The following is a 17459-nucleotide window of genomic DNA, read 5'->3' as shown; positions in this document are numbered from 1 at the left end:
GAGAAGAATCAGAGCAAAAAGGAAAAACCTCAAAAAAGAGAAACAATAGAAATAGTATGGTTCGGTCTGCATCCAGATTCAACAGTTCTTTTTTTTTTTTTCTGGATTTGGAGAGCATTTTCCATCATGAGTCCTTTGGAACTATTTTGGACCATTGTATTGCTGAGAAAAATGGAGTCTGTCACAGCTGATCAACACACAATGTTGTTGATACTGTGTACAATGTTCTCCTGGTTCTGCTCATCTCATTCATCAAGTCCTTCCAGGTTTCTCTGAAATCTGCCTGCTTATCATTTCTTACAGCACAATAGTATTCCTTTACATTCATATACCACAACTTGTTCAGCCATTCCCCAATTGATGGACATCCCCTCAATTTCCAATTCCTTGCCACCACAAAAAAAAGCAGCTATAAATATTTTTGTACGTGTAGGTCCTTTTCCCTTTTATGTGATCTCTTTGGGGAAAAGTCCTAATAGGGTATGCAAAGCTTTATAGCCCTTTGGGCATAGTTCCAAACTGCTCTCCAGAATAGTTGGATCAGTTCACAGCTCCACCAACAATGCATTAGTGTTCCAGTTTTTCCACAGCTTCTATGACATTTATTACTTTACTTTTTTGTCATATTAGCCAATCTGATAGGTGTCAGGTGGTACCTCAGAGTTGTTTTAATTTGCATCTCTAATCAGTAGTGATTTAGAGCATTTTTTCATATGGCAGTAGACAGCTTTATTTCTTCACCAGAAAACTGCCTGTTCATATCCTTTGACCATTTCTCAGTTGGGTAATGACTTGGATTCTTATAAATTTGATTTCGTTCTTGATATATTTTAGAAATGAGGCCTTTATCAGAAGTATTGGCTATAAAAATTGTTTCCCAGTTTTCTGTCTCCCTTCTAATTTTGGATGCATTGCTTCTGTTTGTACAAAACCTTTTTACAAAATCATCTATTTTGCATTTCATACTATTCTCTATCCCTTGTTTGGTCATAAACTGTTCTCCTTTCCAAAGATCTGAGAGGTAAACTATTCGTTTCTTTTCTTTTTTTTTTTTAAGTGAGGCAATTGGGGTTAAGTGACTTTTGAGGTCGGATTTGAACTCAGGTATTCCTGAATCCAGGACCGGTGCTCTATCCACTGCGCCACCTAGCTACCCCAAAACTATTCCTTTCTCTCCTAATTTACCTATGGTATCACCTTTTATGTCTAAATCATGTACCCATTTTGACCTTATTTTAGTATAAGGTGTAAGATGTTGGTCTATGCCTAGTTTCTGCCTGAAAATAATTTATAAACTTGTCAAGGAGGAAAATGTAAGAAATTGCAATCAGTAATTCACATGGCCATAAAAACTAAAGAATATCAAAGTGTGTGACTCATGGAATTGCCTCTTGTCAACTTAAATATGTTCTTAATGGAAAATCTTATACTAGTGTGTGTGTTTGTTACTTGCTTTTGTATATGTGGAGTATTTTTATTAATATATGTTCTTGTGGGCTGAGATGTGAGGTGGAGAGTGGCCTCTGGCTGCTGGATAGTGACCTTCTCCTTGGCTTCATCCTGCCTTCCTCCCCCACTCACCTGCCTTGCTGCCAGAGCTAGGAGTGCCAGAGAGGACTGGGAGATGGAACTGGAAATACTGCATTCTATTTATGAAGGCAATAAAAGTTGCCAAGAATGAAATCCAGTTATATTTCAAGATAGGATAAGTGAAAATGGTGATTTAAAAGCCTTCTTAATAGAAATTTCTTGGACCAAAACATATTCACACATAACTCCAGTCATATCTATGAATGCTTTTTTCAGCAATGCCATATCATCAGCTATAAAGCAGTGTTCTGGCAAAATTACAGGAAGAAATTGGAATTAATCTTGGAACTGCTATGTTTGAATAGCCCAAGGACAGTAACAAACAGTTCTTGGAGAATCATCATCCTCTTAATTGTATGGCATCAATAAGCAATATTATTTTAGTTGAAATTGTTAATATGGTTCTCTTAAGAAAAAAGATAACAAAGAATACCATTCAAAAACTCTGAAACAGAAACTGGCAAACAAGACAGATCACAAAAGTGAACTTCCACAAGACTGAAAGTAAATTGATTTGGTTAAGCATTTAAGCAAAACTGGTTCTAAGAATTGTGATTAATGAAAAAAACTTGATACAAGAAAATACATCTCTCAATACAGTAAACTGAGGTTCTCATGTTTCTTTCAATATTCTTTTATTGAAGTGGCATTTTATATATTTTTGTTTTGTTTTTTTTTGTGGGGCAATGAGGGTTAAGTGACTTGCCCAGGGTCACAGCTAGTAAGTGTCAAGTGTCTGAGGCCGGATTTGAAGTCAGGTCCTCCTGAATCCAGAGCTGGTGCTTATTCACTGTGCCACCTTGCTGCCCCTGAAGTGGCATTTTATAAAACCCAAGTTTTTCTAACAGTAATGGAGAAAAAGGTACCTTAATGGCATTTTTTTGTTGGAGACAATAATAAATTTATTAAATTTAATAAATTCCTTTATGTGTATAACACACATATATACACATAGACACTCTTGTGTATGTCAACTCTTACCTATTCTGTTTTCTTTCCTATGTTTAGGGAAATGGATTTTTCAAAGAAGGAAAGTATGAACTAGCAATTGAATGTTATACTAGAGGTATAGCAGCAGATGGCACCAATGCTCTTCTTCCAGCTAATAGGGCTATGGCCTATCTAAAGATTCAAAAGTAAGTTTTCTATATTTTGTGCTGTTTTCAAATGAAAATTGAATATTTTTTCTTTTGGCAAAATATCAAAATGATTCACTATTTTTACTCGGTGATATGTATATGTCTCATAGCTTTATGTGAAACTCAAATGAAATACTATATATAAAGATCATTGTGCAAAGCGACAAATGTATATTGTCATATTTACATGCAGTTTAAAAAAATATTAAGTATCCTATCTGCTTCAATCTTTGTATTAGTAATGCAAAGGTAAAAAACCTGAATATACTTGTCTGTTTGCTGACATCCTACATGTCAGTCTCTTGCACTCTGGCTTCAGACCTCACCATTCAAATGAAATTGCTTACTTTCTAAATCCAATAGTTATTTCTCCATCTTCATCCTTGACCTTTTGGTAATATTTGCCACTATTGATTGCACTATCCTCTTAAATACTCTTCTCTCTCTAGATTTTTGTGACATTGCTATTTCTTGCTGGATCATTGCTGTGCTTGGTTATATTCCAAGGCCCTGTCCTTGGCCCTCTTCTCTCCACACTCTCAAATCTTGTCCATTTCTAATTCATACTCCATAGAACTGCCAAGTTTAATATAACTAAAACTCAGATTTGACCATATCCAGACTCAGGAATTTTTAGTGATTCTCTCTTGTGTGTAGGATAAAAGTGCCTCTGTTTAACATTTAAAGTTCTCAGGCTGACTCCAAGTTATTTTTCCAGAATAATTTTACAGTACATCCTCTCACATAGTTTATGTTCTTGCCAAATCGGTCAAATTGTTTTTCCCTTTACACAATATTTCCTATTTTGTTTTATGTACAAACTGTCCTCCTTTAATGGAATACTCTCTCCTCACCTGCCTTTCAGAATTCCTAGCTACCTTCATAGCTTAGCTTATATTCTGCCTCCTATATGAGACCTTTATTGCTCTCTCATTGTCTCTCTCCCTACATGCTGTTTCTCCCCAGAGGACTGTAAACTCCTAACAGGGAGAGACTTTCATTTTTGTCATTTTGTCCCCATTGTTTAGCAAAGATCCTGGTGGTATTTACTAAATGATTTTGTAGAAATGAAAAATGATGATTCTTCCATCAGAAAGCTTATAAACTAATGGGGAGATTATGATACATAGACTTTGTATATTGTTATGTTTCCCACTTTTTTTTTTAGTGAGGCAATTGGGGTTAAGTGACTTGCTCAGGGTCACACAGGTAGTAAGTGTTAAGTGTCTGAGGCCAGATTTGAACTCAGGTACTCCTGACTCCAGGGCTGGTGCTCTATCCACTGCGCCACCTAGCTGCCCCCTGTGTTTCCCACTTTTAAAATGTTTATTCCAGTTTGTGTTCAATCTCTAGTTCCATTTACAGTAACAATATATGATGTTAATACTGAGATATTGACTTATGATCTCATCCATTTGGAAATAACCCTCTAATGATCCAGGTTGCAACCCATTCATTCCTACCCACCCTGTGTGACTCTTGTCCATATTCCTAAGTTCTCCACTGAGGAGTTCAAATCAACATGCTAGAGGCCTTCCTCACTTTCTCCTGACATTGAGAGGATGCCAGTTGAGCTCTCCAACTGTATGCATATCATCTCACAGTGCGACCAGTCCATCTTTGTTTCCTGTCCTATGTTTCCTTATGATGATCTTTTGCTTCTGTTCTTTGAAGTTCTTCATTGGTTATATTTTGCAGCCTTCACACATCTACCATGTGCCTCTCCATTGCCCTCTGTATGATACTCATGTTAGTTCTGCAGAGACTTGTGTTCCATGTTTTGACACCCTACAGTAACATCTCTAGAATGTTGGTATATTATAAAGATTGGCATTATTTTCTGGGAGAAGCTTGGGATCATTAAACGAGCCATGCAGTTTCCTGGAGGCAGTCCAGCCCCATTTCTTCCTCTCATCTAAGGCCCAACTCTAGGCTCAACTTGCCCATCTTGTCTGACTTGTATGTTTATTGTCAGTCCCAGCCATATTATACTGATGGACGTGTTCGGTGGATTTATCTCTCTATATGCATGTCATAATCTAACCAATATATATTCTTCTTTCACTTGTTTTTTCTTATGTAGACAACTGAACCAAACTCTTTTGAGTGGGTATGATTCTGTTTCAGGAGACGTGTTCTATAGTATTTTTTTTTAATAAAGTATTTTATTTTTTCCCCCGTTATATGTAAAGATTGTTCTCAACTTTTGTTTATATAAGCTTTCCAATTTCAGATTTTTTCTCCCTCCTCTAGACAGCAGGTAATCTGATATAGTTTTTTATATATATTTATATATTTATATAAAATAACAATAAACATATTTCTGCATTAGTCATGTTATAAGAGAAAAATCAGAACGATAAGGAAAAATCTCAAAATAGAAAAACAACAGCACCAAAAACAAAAGAAATAGTATGGTTCATTCAGCATCTATACTCCACAGTTCTTTTTTTTTCTTGGATTTGGAGATCCTGTTCCATCATGAGTTCCCTGGAACTCTTCTGTGCCCTTGCATTGGTGAGAAGAATATAGTCCATCACAGTAGATCATCACACAATGTTGATGATACTGTGTACAATGTTCTTCTGTTTCTGCTCATCTCACTCATCATCAACCCACACAAGACCCTCCAGGTTTCTCTGAACTCCTCCTGCTCATCGTTTATTACAGCACAATAGTATTCCATCACATTCATATACCACAACTTGTCCAGCCATTCCCCAATTGATGGGCATCCCCTCAACTTCCAGTTCCTTGCTACCACATAAAGAGCAGCTATAAATATTTTTGTACATGTGGGTCCTTTTCCCCTTTCCATGGTCTCTTTGGGAAAAAGACCCAAAAGTGGTATTGTTCTATAGTATTTTGAAGTTTGATGTAACTAGCACAATGTCTTATACAAACAAGAACCCCTAGAAGTCCTCAACATTCTTAGGAAATCATCCTTCAATTATGCTGGATCTTGAATAATTCTGATATATGAATAGATTCTTTGTTAGAAGAGACACTGTAAGGTAGCATTTTGTTCTACCAAATCAAATCTTTTTCATAAGCCATAAATGACTAATATAATGAGATCTTGTATTCTCTACATCTTTCAGTCCAGTGTGAAGTAGTAAAGATGTGGTCCATTTTAGAGTGCTGATTGGGAAGCTCTGCTTCTTGCCTACTAATGTTCTTGATTGATGTGAGATGAATCTCACAAAGAGAAAGTTAGGCATACATTTGATAGGGTTTTTTTTATGGTTTTGGGCCCTTTTTTTTTTAAGGTATTAATGCCCAAGAATTTTTCCCAGGTCTTTGGTATCTTCCTCACCTTTAGATCCCTTCTGAGTCAAGAAGCCTTCAATAGCATAGATCAGACCTTCCAAATTAAATCATAATGCACTTTGATACTTAGTAACTTGAATACAAAGATGGCAAAAGGTGACAATGTTGAGAAATAGATCAGAAAATATGGCTCAGGAAAGAAGGACTATGAGTGGCCAGACTTGTATAATACACAGAAGTCTTGTGCCTTTTTACATGAACACTTTCTTTGAGAAAGGGGCTGGATACACCATCACAAAAAACGAAACTGATTGTGTTATAAGAGACAGGAAAAAACCTACCATTCCTGAATCTGCTTTCTGTTTAGTCAGACCACTAACTTGTCAGAGCCAAGATCCCAAATAAGAAAGAATGAGAAAAAAGATACAGCCTATGGTTGAAACCACTCAACTCTGACTAGTTAAAAAATAATGATGAAAAATTGGTAATGGACATGAGAAATGATATATAGACTTAATTTTATGTAGATGTTTAACTGATGAAAATTAATTCCACAACAAGAGCCAAGAAGATACTTTTAATCAAACTCTTACTTGCTTCATGAAAAGAGTTGGCAGCTGGCAAAACTGGTTTAGAATATAAATTTGGTTGTAAAATCTTAAAATGATGGATGACTCTAAACATTACCTAAAGCAGAGAATTAATGAAAGATCGAGCCAGTTTAAGGAAAGTTTGGTAAATGCATCTAAGCAGAGCCATCCCAAGGCCTTTAAGAGGACACCAAAGGGGGCGGCTAGGTGGTGCAGTGGATAAAGCACCGGCCCTGGATTCAGGAGTACCTGAGTTCAAATCTGGCCTCAGACACTTGACACTTACTAGCTGTGTGACCCTGGGCAAGTCACTTAACCCCCATTGTCCTGCAAAAAAAAAAAAAGACACCAAAGATGATCCAACCATTCTGGAGAGCAATTTGGAATTAAGCCCAAAGGGCTATAAAGCTGTGCATACCCTTTGATCCAGCAATACCACTTTTGGGTCTTTTCCCCAAAGAGATCATGGAAAAGGGAAAAGGACCCACATGGACAAAAATATTTATAGCTGCTCTTTACGTGGTGGCAAGGAATTGGACGTTGAGGGGATGCCCATCAATTGGGGAATGGCCTGGACAACGTTGTGGTATATGACATGTGATGGCATACTATTGTGCCTGTAATAAATGATGAGCAGGAGGAGTTCACAGAACCTGGAGGCTCCTTGCATGAGCTGATGAAGAGTGAGTTGAGCAGAACCAGGGAGACCATGTGCACAGTATCATCAACATTGTTTGTTGATCAACTGTGATAGACTTGATTCTTCTCACCAATCCAATGGTACAAGAAAGTTCCAAAGGACTCATGAAGGAAAAGGTTCTCCAAATCCAGAAAAAAAAAAGAAAGAAAGAAACTGGAATATGGACGCTGATTGGACCATCCTATCTCTTTTGTTTTTGGTGCTGTTGTTTTTCTTTTTGGAGGTTTTTCCTTCTTGCTCTGATTCTTCTTGTATAACATGACTAAGGCAGAAATATGTTTAATGTTATATATCAGACTACCTGCTGTCTAGGGGAGGGGGGAGAGAGGGAGAAAAATTTGAAATTGGAAATCTTAACTAAACAAAGGTTGGAAACTTAAATAAATAAATAATTTTTTTTAAAAAGGACACCAAAGAGAAGCAAAATGAAAAATAACCTATTAAATTTTTTATAGTTAACTTAATCTACAGGGATGATTATATGTGTACTCTTCAACGTCCTATTAACAGATGTGCTTATAGAGGAGCTAGAAAGTAGTAAAGAGAATAAAGATGGGAAAAGCAATTAGATTTAACCAAGTGCATAAAGAAGAGATTCTTCCTTTAGTTAACACAAGCTGACAGTAATTTAGCATATTAAGTTCATAGTGTGCTTTTCTGATTTATTCCTCTTGGTAAAGTTGTAAGATAGTACAGCATATATTCTTATTTTACAGATTAGGAAAGTGAGGCTGAGGAAGTTTGTGACCTGCCTATGGGCACACATCTGTAATATATTGGAGGTGGAATTTGAAACAAGTTCTCTTCTGACTTGTAATTTCAGCACAGTTTGCACTATTGTTGTTATTACTTCAGAGGATTGAAATAAAATTCATCCACATTTTGGAAGAACATCCAGATTCAAGTAAATCTTTGGGAACTTTGTCACAAGTTGTTGAGCAAGCTTCAAAGACTAGTACTTGGGCTAGTAGGAACAGCAATGGAAGGGAAAGGGAAGAGTAGCCACTGTGGCATTTCCTACCCTTCCTTGTTCCAAATATAGTTCTCTTTCCATAAAACTTTCCTTTCAACTTAGTCTCTTCATGCAGAATAATACAATGACTATTGATCGCTAGAACAGGCCCCCAGTATAAGACTTGTAGCAGTGTACTTAATTTGGGGGGGTTGGGGTGAGGCAGGAGGAGTAGACCCTACTCTGAATTCATCAATGTGGAAACTTCTCCCAATACAGATCAATAAGTTGTTAGGGTACTGAGGGGTTAAATAAATTGTCTCTAGTCACATAGCTAGCTAGACTTGAACCTAAGTTCTTTTGAAACTTGAAGTTGAAGCACCAACCCTCTGTTAACTGTATTGAACTGTTTTGGTAATGAATTTTTAAGGTACAGAATATCTGTGTGCTATATACAGGAAATGTTAGGACTAATAGTACAGTATCACGATTATATTGAATCAGTACAACAGAAATATTGCATTAAGTTTATAATTTGTTGTTGATGTTCTCTTGTTTCAATTGTGTTATGACTCTTCGTGACCCCACTTGGGGTTTTCTTGGCAAAAATGGAGTGGTTGCCATTTCTTTCTCCAGTTCATTTATATATGAGGAAACTTAGGCAAGCAAGATTAGGTTGACTTGGCCAGGGTTACACAGCTAGTTAGTTTGTGAGGCTGGATTTAAACTTAGGTCTTCCTGGCTCCGGGCCTGGTGCTTTATCCACTGCTCCTACTTTATTTAGTATGATGCTTATTTACGTGTGCAAAGCACTGTGATAAGCACTTTGCAGTTATTATTTTATTTGATCTTCATAACTTCCCTGGGGAATAGTGCGTCATTATTCTCATTATATGGATGAGGAAACTGAAGCAGCTAGATTAAATTATTTGCCCAGGGTCACACACAGTAAGTGTCTGAGGAAGAGTACTTTCTATGTTGCTTTGTCTATGACTGAAAAAGAGAAAGGAAATTAATGTATGGTTCTCCTTGGAAGGCAAATAAAGGTTCCTTTAGATTTTTCTCATGCACTCAGGAATCAAAGAATATTGTTTCATGGGACACTTGGTCCCCTCATAGTGTCTGTGTAAGTAGTTGCAAAAGGGTCTTCATGAACATAATTGCAGCTTAAGCATCAACATGTAGTAGAGACTAGAAAGACAGAAAAATTCTATATAGCGTGATAAGATCTTCAAAATCAGCTTATACTCTAATACTTGATGACTTCAATTTAAAGGTGAGACTTGATGAGAAGAATAGTGAGAATATATAAATGCCTCATGCCTACATATTATGAATATTTGATTCTAGAGAAGAACCAGAAGGGGATGGACGTGGCATACACTGAATAACACAAAAAATGAAATCTATTAAATATTAATAGACAGGAATTAAGTCATTACTGATACAAAAATCATTCCTGAATTAGCTATCTATGCCTGATCAGACCACCTGTTTGTTAAAGCAAAGATCACAATTAGTGCAAAACTAGATGGAAGAATAAAAATGAGAAAAACGTTGAGGATGGTAAAAAAAAATCTATCAGAAAACATGGTTTGGGAAGAAGGAATGTTGAGCGATCAGACAATTGCTAGGCAGTTAAAACAATTCTATTCTGGTCAATTTAAGGTTATTCTTGAAAAATACTTAATAGATAAAATGACTTGATATCTATTTTAATAATTTTATATGTAATTTGTCCTATGTTAACCAGTTACCTCACAAGGAGAACAAAGTTGCTAAAAAACTCTATAATTAGCACATAGCACACCTTTGACTTGTCCCAAGTGGAGAGAAATGGCATCAAAGGCAACATCAGTATATAATATGAAGTCTTTTAAAAATTTTTATGGAGATGGATAATTTAAGATTATGATCAGAGACAAAAAGCAATGGGTATAAACAGTTTTAGAAAGCTTGGTGAGTGATCCAGGCAAGCATAGTTGTCCAGGGCCATTTAAGATTAAAAATGGTAGGATAACAGCAAAGGAAAGAAAAATGGAAAAGATTTGCAAAATTGTGATTTTTTTGTTTGTTTTTAAATAACATTTAGCACCACGGACCATTAGCCAAGGATTCTAATATTACAAACCCCAGATGTGCTAAAGAAAACAAAGATAGGAAAAAGTATCTATATTAGACCAAGGGTACACAGAGGAGATTAGTGTTGGATCTGCTTCATAATTATGGGGGTATCGAGAGACTGATTCACAAAGAATTTGAAGGGTTGTGAAGATATAAAAGGCATGGAAAAATCATGAACTTTATTAATGCTAGAACTTATTAGCACTGGAAAAAAGGTGATGGAAACAAGCAGCTGCGATCTATGTGCTTGTTTTCCCCTTATGTGTGTAATCCTTTTAATGAGAATAAGCTGTACATATTATTTCAAGCTTCGATGATGAAATTACTAGTAAGGAAGAGGCAGACTTTTAGAAGTGATAAATGTAAGCTCTTTGAACATAAAGAACTGTTTCCTTTTTTTCTTTTGTATCCCCAGCACTTAACAGAATGCCCTAACATATAATTGGTGCTTAATAAATGCTTATTGATTGATAGTTCTTAATATATCATATCTTTGCCATCATACAATTGACAAAAAAACTATAGAGAATTTAAGATCCCACTGTTCTCGTTTGTTGGATTATTTTTTTCAAAAAAGATTTGATTTGGTGGAGAGCAGTGTAGCCTCAAAAGTTCTCTTCAACACAGTATCTCCATTCAAATTTGAATTATTCAGATTCCTCAGAGGAAATACACAGAATCCAAGCTGAAGAGGATTCCCTAAGGATGGTGTAGTCTTCCCAGATGGACCTCTTTGTAGATGACACTATGTTGGTTGCATCAAATCCTAGAATATTGTAGAGTCTCCTGGAAAAGATCCATAACTGCCTCAAGAAGAGTTTGTTTTAATAGTACACTTTGAAAAACCAAGTAGATGAAAAATATCTGTTGTCAAGATTATGACAAACAGGCAGTGTGAATGGATAACAGGCATTTGGCCCTAAAATTAAATCAGAACAGAGTGGACTCTGTTGACTCCAGGAAATTGCATAACTCTTTTAATCATCCCAAACTTTTCCTTGAAAGAAAGGCCCATTTTTTTTTTTAATAATGATATTTGCCCAGTATTGAACGGTTGTGAGTTGTATAACATTTTAGATGCTGAAAATTACACTCAGAAGGCAAAGGTAAGGATTTATAGTGGTTTGCAACACACAGCAAGTAAAGAATTACAAAATAGTAAAGGATGTCATTAAAGAAATGTATGATTTCCCCCCCTGCCCCCCTAAAATGGGCTGTTCATGTGGTAAGGACAAAAGATAACCAACTGATAGAGAGCTTAGGTGTTGATATCCTTTCAGTGTCTTGATATCAAGTCCCTCAGCTTGTTGGATGGACCCACTGCGGTTTCTGAACAGGAACTGTGAAAGTGGGACGGGATGGGTGGATGTGGATGGGGTCTGATCTGCATTGTTGAAAGGAACATCCAAATTTATACTATTAAACTGATTTGAATACGTCAATGTATAGAGAATAAAGTACTCATAATAACTGCTTAAACTCAAAGATCATTGAGATTTCAACTCAAGTTCAGAGGCATACATAGTAGTGCACATCTCATGGGCTCTTCTTTTAGGAATTGCTAGTCTGAACAGAAAACACTATTGTAATCAGATGGCTAATGCTAATCACCCCAGAGACTTAGAGGAACTTGGTGGGTGAAATTGTGGGGCTCTTCCTTTTTTTTGTTCTACTGTAAGTGTCTATTACATTTATATACTTTTAAAATCCTTCCTTTCTGTTATCAGATTTAAATTATGAGTTTTAACCTATGCAAACTGGGATCCAGTGTATTGCTAGAATGCACACAGCAGAAGGAATGTAAGAGAGTTTTATGTAAGGGAAATTTACAGAAGGAAAAAAAGAAGCTACAAGATCTTGGTAGGAGAGGCTGCAGAAACTCACTATGTATTGCTTGAGTTTGTTCCTCCTTGTGAGAAAACAGGTTAGTGATCAATTCAGGAAAAAAGAGAATCATAGAGTAGAAAAAATCAGCAAAAGAGAGAGATGATAGCCTGAAAACAGCTCCCATAGAATAACCGTTTTTCATTCAGTAAGCATTTTTTAAAGCAACAATCATGTGCTAATACTGATGTGAAAGCTCTAAAGGAGGATCATTAATGAAGTCAAAGAGATCAATTAAGGAAAAGGAGTTAGGAGACCAAGGATTTAGCTATTACTAAATAACTATGTGGGATTGCACAAATCACTTAACCTTGTTGTGTCTGGTTTCCTTATTTCTAGAATAAGGAAGGGATTGTAGTGAATGATACTAAGGTCCTTCCCAGACCTGGAGCTGGAATACTGCTTGCTGGGCAGCATACTTCATGCTCATTTTCATTTGAGACTTGACTCACTTCCTCCCTTTCTCCTAACTTCGATGTTAAATCTCCACCTGACTCTAAGGCTTCAGAGTCATAAAAGTAGTTCTTCTTCACCACAAGTGTGAATACTCTTGAAGAGTATTTAATTTTATATGGCATTTATTCGTTGTAATCTTCTAAGATTTTTTTTAAAGCTGAATTTGGAACTTGTAAAATTGTGTTTATTAGATATGAAGAGGCCGAAAAAGACTGTACACAAGCTATCCTATTAGATGGTTCATATTCAAAGGCTTTTGCCAGAAGAGGTACTGCAAGAACAGCTCTGGGAAAATTAAATGAAGCCAAAGAAAGGTAAGATTTTATAATATTTACTAGTATTCAGTCATTCTGATAAGACCTGAGGTTGTAGGAACTAGAATTTATATAGTCTTCTCCACAGATCGGGGTAAAACCCTATCATCTTTATCTTCATTTATTTATTCAGTAATGATAATTGAGTGGCTGCTATGTGTAAGGCACTGTGGATCATACAGGAAAGAACAGAATAATGCTCTTGCACTAAGGGTTATTCAGAAAACTTTGTAGTAGGGTCATAGGATTTAGAACCGGAGAGAACTTTAAAAATTAACTGGTTTACTAATCTTATTTTGCAAATGAAGAAAACTAGAAATATTAGTTGGCTTGGTAAAGACCTAGTGATCTCCCACTGTCTCCTAATGTCTTCTCTCTCAAACTATACTGTAATCTGACCCACGTCTTCCTAATGTAAGCCCACTGTTCTTTCTTCTGCACTATAATGCCACTCAGAATAGCTTACTGCTTTACTACTTCTCAGAGACAAAACCTCCATAGTAGTTTCAGTCATTTATTTTGATAGCTTGTAATAAAACCTCACTGATTTATGCTAATTGTGGTATCCTAGATTGAATAACAAGAGTGGTTTTAAATCAGTCAGCAAGTGTTGAGCATCTCCTGTGTGCCAAGTACTATGCTAGGGGGTACAAGTGCAAAGAATGAAACAGTCCCTGGTGACGAAAGAGCTCATGAAAAGTACATATAAAAATACATACAACATAGACTTGAAGTTAATAAACTCTAACATATACAAAGTAATAAAATACAATATAGTTTGAGAGAGAAGACATTAGGAGACATTGGGAGATGAGGGAAGGCTTTATACAGTGAGTACATCCTCTAAGAAGAGAGGTGCTCCATGGGTGGAAGTAAGGAAGGAGCGCGCATTCCAGGTGTAGGAGATGGCCGGTGCAGAGACACGGAGATGGGAGACGGAGAAACATGGAGAAGGCCAGTTTGAGACAGAGCAAAGAATACAGGGGCTGGAGAGGTATAGAAGGACATGGAAGAGTTCAGCTAGGGTCAACAGAGTGTTCCTTAAATAAAGTTCCTTGGTTATATAATGATTGGAATGACGCCACCTGCTGGAGAACTACTGTAGGAAAGCTCCGCCATGAGGAAAAGGCGCCTGAGGGCAAGCCATGTGGTTTTTCTTTGGTGTCAGGAAGTAAAGTTTGCTTGTGGGAGAAAGAGGAGGCGAGGCTGGTGCTCGCTCTCTCTTTCATGAGGACTCTGGAGAGTGGAGCTAAAAATGCACTCTCCCTTAGATAGATGAATCTAGGCCTTTCTCTCTCCACCAAATTCTTATTCTCCTTAATAAATGCTTAAAAGTCTAACTCTTGCTAAAGCTTATAATTCATTGGAGACCACTCATTATATATTTTAGACAGACTAGCTAGAATTTTAGCCCCTTACAGGTACAAGGACTGTTTCGTTTTTGTTCTTGTATAACCAGCGTCTAGCACACAATTGGCACTTAATAAATGCTCATTGATTAACGATCGTTGGTAGAATTGCTATAATAACTATAAAAATATATATTTATATAAAATGTTACTTAAAGTTCTTTTCATCTTCTCTGCTGTCTTATGGTATTAATCTTCAGCCAGTGCATAGGAGCTTTAGTCCTGCCTTTATTTTTATCACCAATAACCAGTTTGGGTTTCAATAAATCGATCTATCGAACTTTGTATTTGTAAAGCACCTTGATCTTATTACAATGTCAGATTAGGCTTCTTAAGTGCTTATCTGTTGATTTGCTGGGGTGGTTTTTTTTTGAAAAATATATGGATCCTCATTTTATCTGTAATAATATAATACTATATTAATATATACTAATGATACTAATATATAAAGCTCCAAAATTATAGGTATAATATAAAAGAGAAAAGCAGACAAGTATAATCAGAAAATAGAAAAATATAACATTAAATAACTTAAAGGCTAGAATTGTGAAGAAGTAAAGTACTCTGTGAGAACATTAGAAAAATGAGCTATTGTTACTTTGTAAAGTTTCTGGTTTTAGATATAGTATTTCTAATAGTACTTTTTCCTTAATAACTCTTTATTGTTTGGTCACCATATACTTAGAGCTAAGAGAAGAAAGTATGAATTTATGGTTGAAAAGAGATGGGTATCTCTTTGTAACTTAGAGTCTGAGAAGGTTACCTGGAGGTCCTGAAAGGTTGTTATGTGTCAGGGAAAGTGAAACTAGGCATTCCTGTCTCCAAAGCCATCTCTCTATCCATTGTGCCACAATTACTCTTGAGCGAGGCATATGCTTTGGGAGATAAATAAATTCAATAAAACAAACATTTGTTAAATCCTTTCTTTTTTTCTTCCCTCCCTTGCACCCTCCCCCCCCCAGGTGGTAAACAATCAGATATGGGCCATACATGTGTTATTATGCCAAACACTACCATATCAGTCATTCTGCACAAGAAAACTTGAATAAAAGAAAAAAAATGAAAGAAAGTGTTCCATCAGTATCAGTTCTTTGGAGGTGGATAGTATGTTTCATCAATAGTCCTTTGGGATTGTCTTGGATCATTGTATTATTGAGAATAGTTGTCATTCATAGTTCTTCATCAAACAGTATTGCTGTCTTTATGCACAATGTTCTCTTGGTTTTGCTCACTTCACTATATATCAGTTCATACACGTCTTTCCAGGACTTTCTGAAATCATCCTGCTTGTCATTTCTTGTAGCACAATAATATTCCATCACCATCATATACCACAGCTTGTTTAGCCATTCCCCAATTGATGGGCATTCCTTTGATTTCCAATTCTTAGCCACCACAAAAAGAGCTGCTATAAATATTTTTGTACAAATAGGTCTTTTTCTCTTTTGGGGGATATCTTTGGGATATAAACCTAGTAGTGGTATTGCTGGGTCACAGTTCTTTAGCCCTTTGGACATAGTTCCAAATTGCTCTCCAGAATGTTTGGATCTTTTCACAACTCCAACAGTGGATTAGCATCCCAGTTTTCCCCCATCCCTTCCAACATCCAGTATTTTCCTTTTTTGTTATATTTGCCACTGTGATCGGGGTGAGGTGATACCTCAGAGTTGTTTTAATTTCCATTTTTCTGATCAATTGTGATCTAGAACATTTTTTCAAATGATTATAGATAGCTTTGGTTTCTTTGTCTGAAAACTGCCTGTTTGTATTCTTTGACCATTTATCAATTGGGGAATGACCGTTAAGTCCTTTTTATAATAACACACAGTTTGCTAGGTTCTGGAGATATGAAATGAAACAGTCCTTGCCCTCAAGGAACTTAAATTCTATTGGGGTAAATACCATGTACACATATAAGTAAATACATGCAAAATAATTTGGGCAGGGGGACTTATAACTATGGGAATCCACACAGGCTTCCTGAAGGAGGTAAACGGCCAGGAGTTCATCATCCTTTTTGTTCTAATATCTCAAATCAGAATTTTTAAAAACTGGAAGAAACTTTGAAGAATATCTCTTCTGACTGCCTTAACTTAGAGATGAGAAAACAGAAGCACTCAGTTACCAGTTAGTGGCAAAGCTAGGACTGAGCCTTTTCTACCATGCCATGCTGTTTCTCATTGAACTATTTGAGAATCTTGCTAATTGACAAATCAAATATTCTGGTTAACCAGATTTTCCGTTTAACTAAAGGTTGAACTATTTATGCAGTGAAAATAGCTCTAGGCAAGGTGTTAGGTAAAGGTTGTTGGTATAGAAAACCCCAAGGCTTCTATTAAATTCTTGTTCTTGAACTTTATTAGCTCTAGGGTTCTGGAAACTTAATGCTTGAGGCTGATCCAGGGACAGATAGGCCCAAGGAAAAGTGGCTCACATCATTCAAACTCGTGGGATTGTTTTATTCCAGAAAATTAATTTATAGTGAGAAATAGAATTGCTAAATACTCATATAGGTCAGTAAGTGTATCCTTTCTAAATAGAAAGTCTGCTCGGAAAATGGAGCTGTCTCATAGTGCTCGGTGAATATTTGAAATCAGAACAAAAAAGGTTTCCAATTCTTTTCATTAAATATTAACTACCTATTTCTCTTAAATATTTATTAACTTTGTGATTAGAGACGAGTCATCTAACCTATAAGCTTTAGTTTCTTATTTTAACATGGGGTAAATATCTGTAGTACTTCGCAGGAGTTATGAGGATTAAGCAGGTATGTGAAGTGTTTTGCAAAGCTTAACAGAGCTTATGAGGCAGTTACTGTTAGCTTATCTTTTTGGATGAAGTTTAGAGAGAAATATTTGGGGAAAAAGTAATGTTCTACAGACTGTTGAATAGCTGAATAAAATGACTGCTTCTTGGAATGGAGTAAAAGTATTGGGATGTAAGCTTACCTTTAAATCCAGCAAACATTTTTGGGATAGCCCCACTGGGAGACAGAATGGGGGTGATATATGTGCCTCTTATTGTTCTGTCA

General features: G+C 36.3%; 1 protein-coding gene across 1 annotated transcript in view; it reads left to right on the top strand.

Annotated features, from left to right (window-relative positions):
- The window catches only part of RPAP3 (RNA polymerase II associated protein 3), a 62910-nt gene that overhangs the window by 25513 nt on the left and 19938 nt on the right, over positions 1-17459 (top strand). The window contains 2 exon segments of the mRNA XM_043969283.1: positions 2599-2726; positions 12897-13016. Of these exon segments, the coding sequence (XP_043825218.1) occupies positions 2599-2726; positions 12897-13016 (248 nt within the window).

This window comes from Dromiciops gliroides, chromosome 5 (genome assembly GCF_019393635.1).
Source record: "Dromiciops gliroides isolate mDroGli1 chromosome 5, mDroGli1.pri, whole genome shotgun sequence".
NCBI lineage: Eukaryota > Metazoa > Chordata > Mammalia > Microbiotheria > Microbiotheriidae > Dromiciops > Dromiciops gliroides.
The sequence above is the reverse complement of the archived record's forward strand: the minus strand, read 5'-3'. Positions and strand labels throughout refer to the sequence as shown.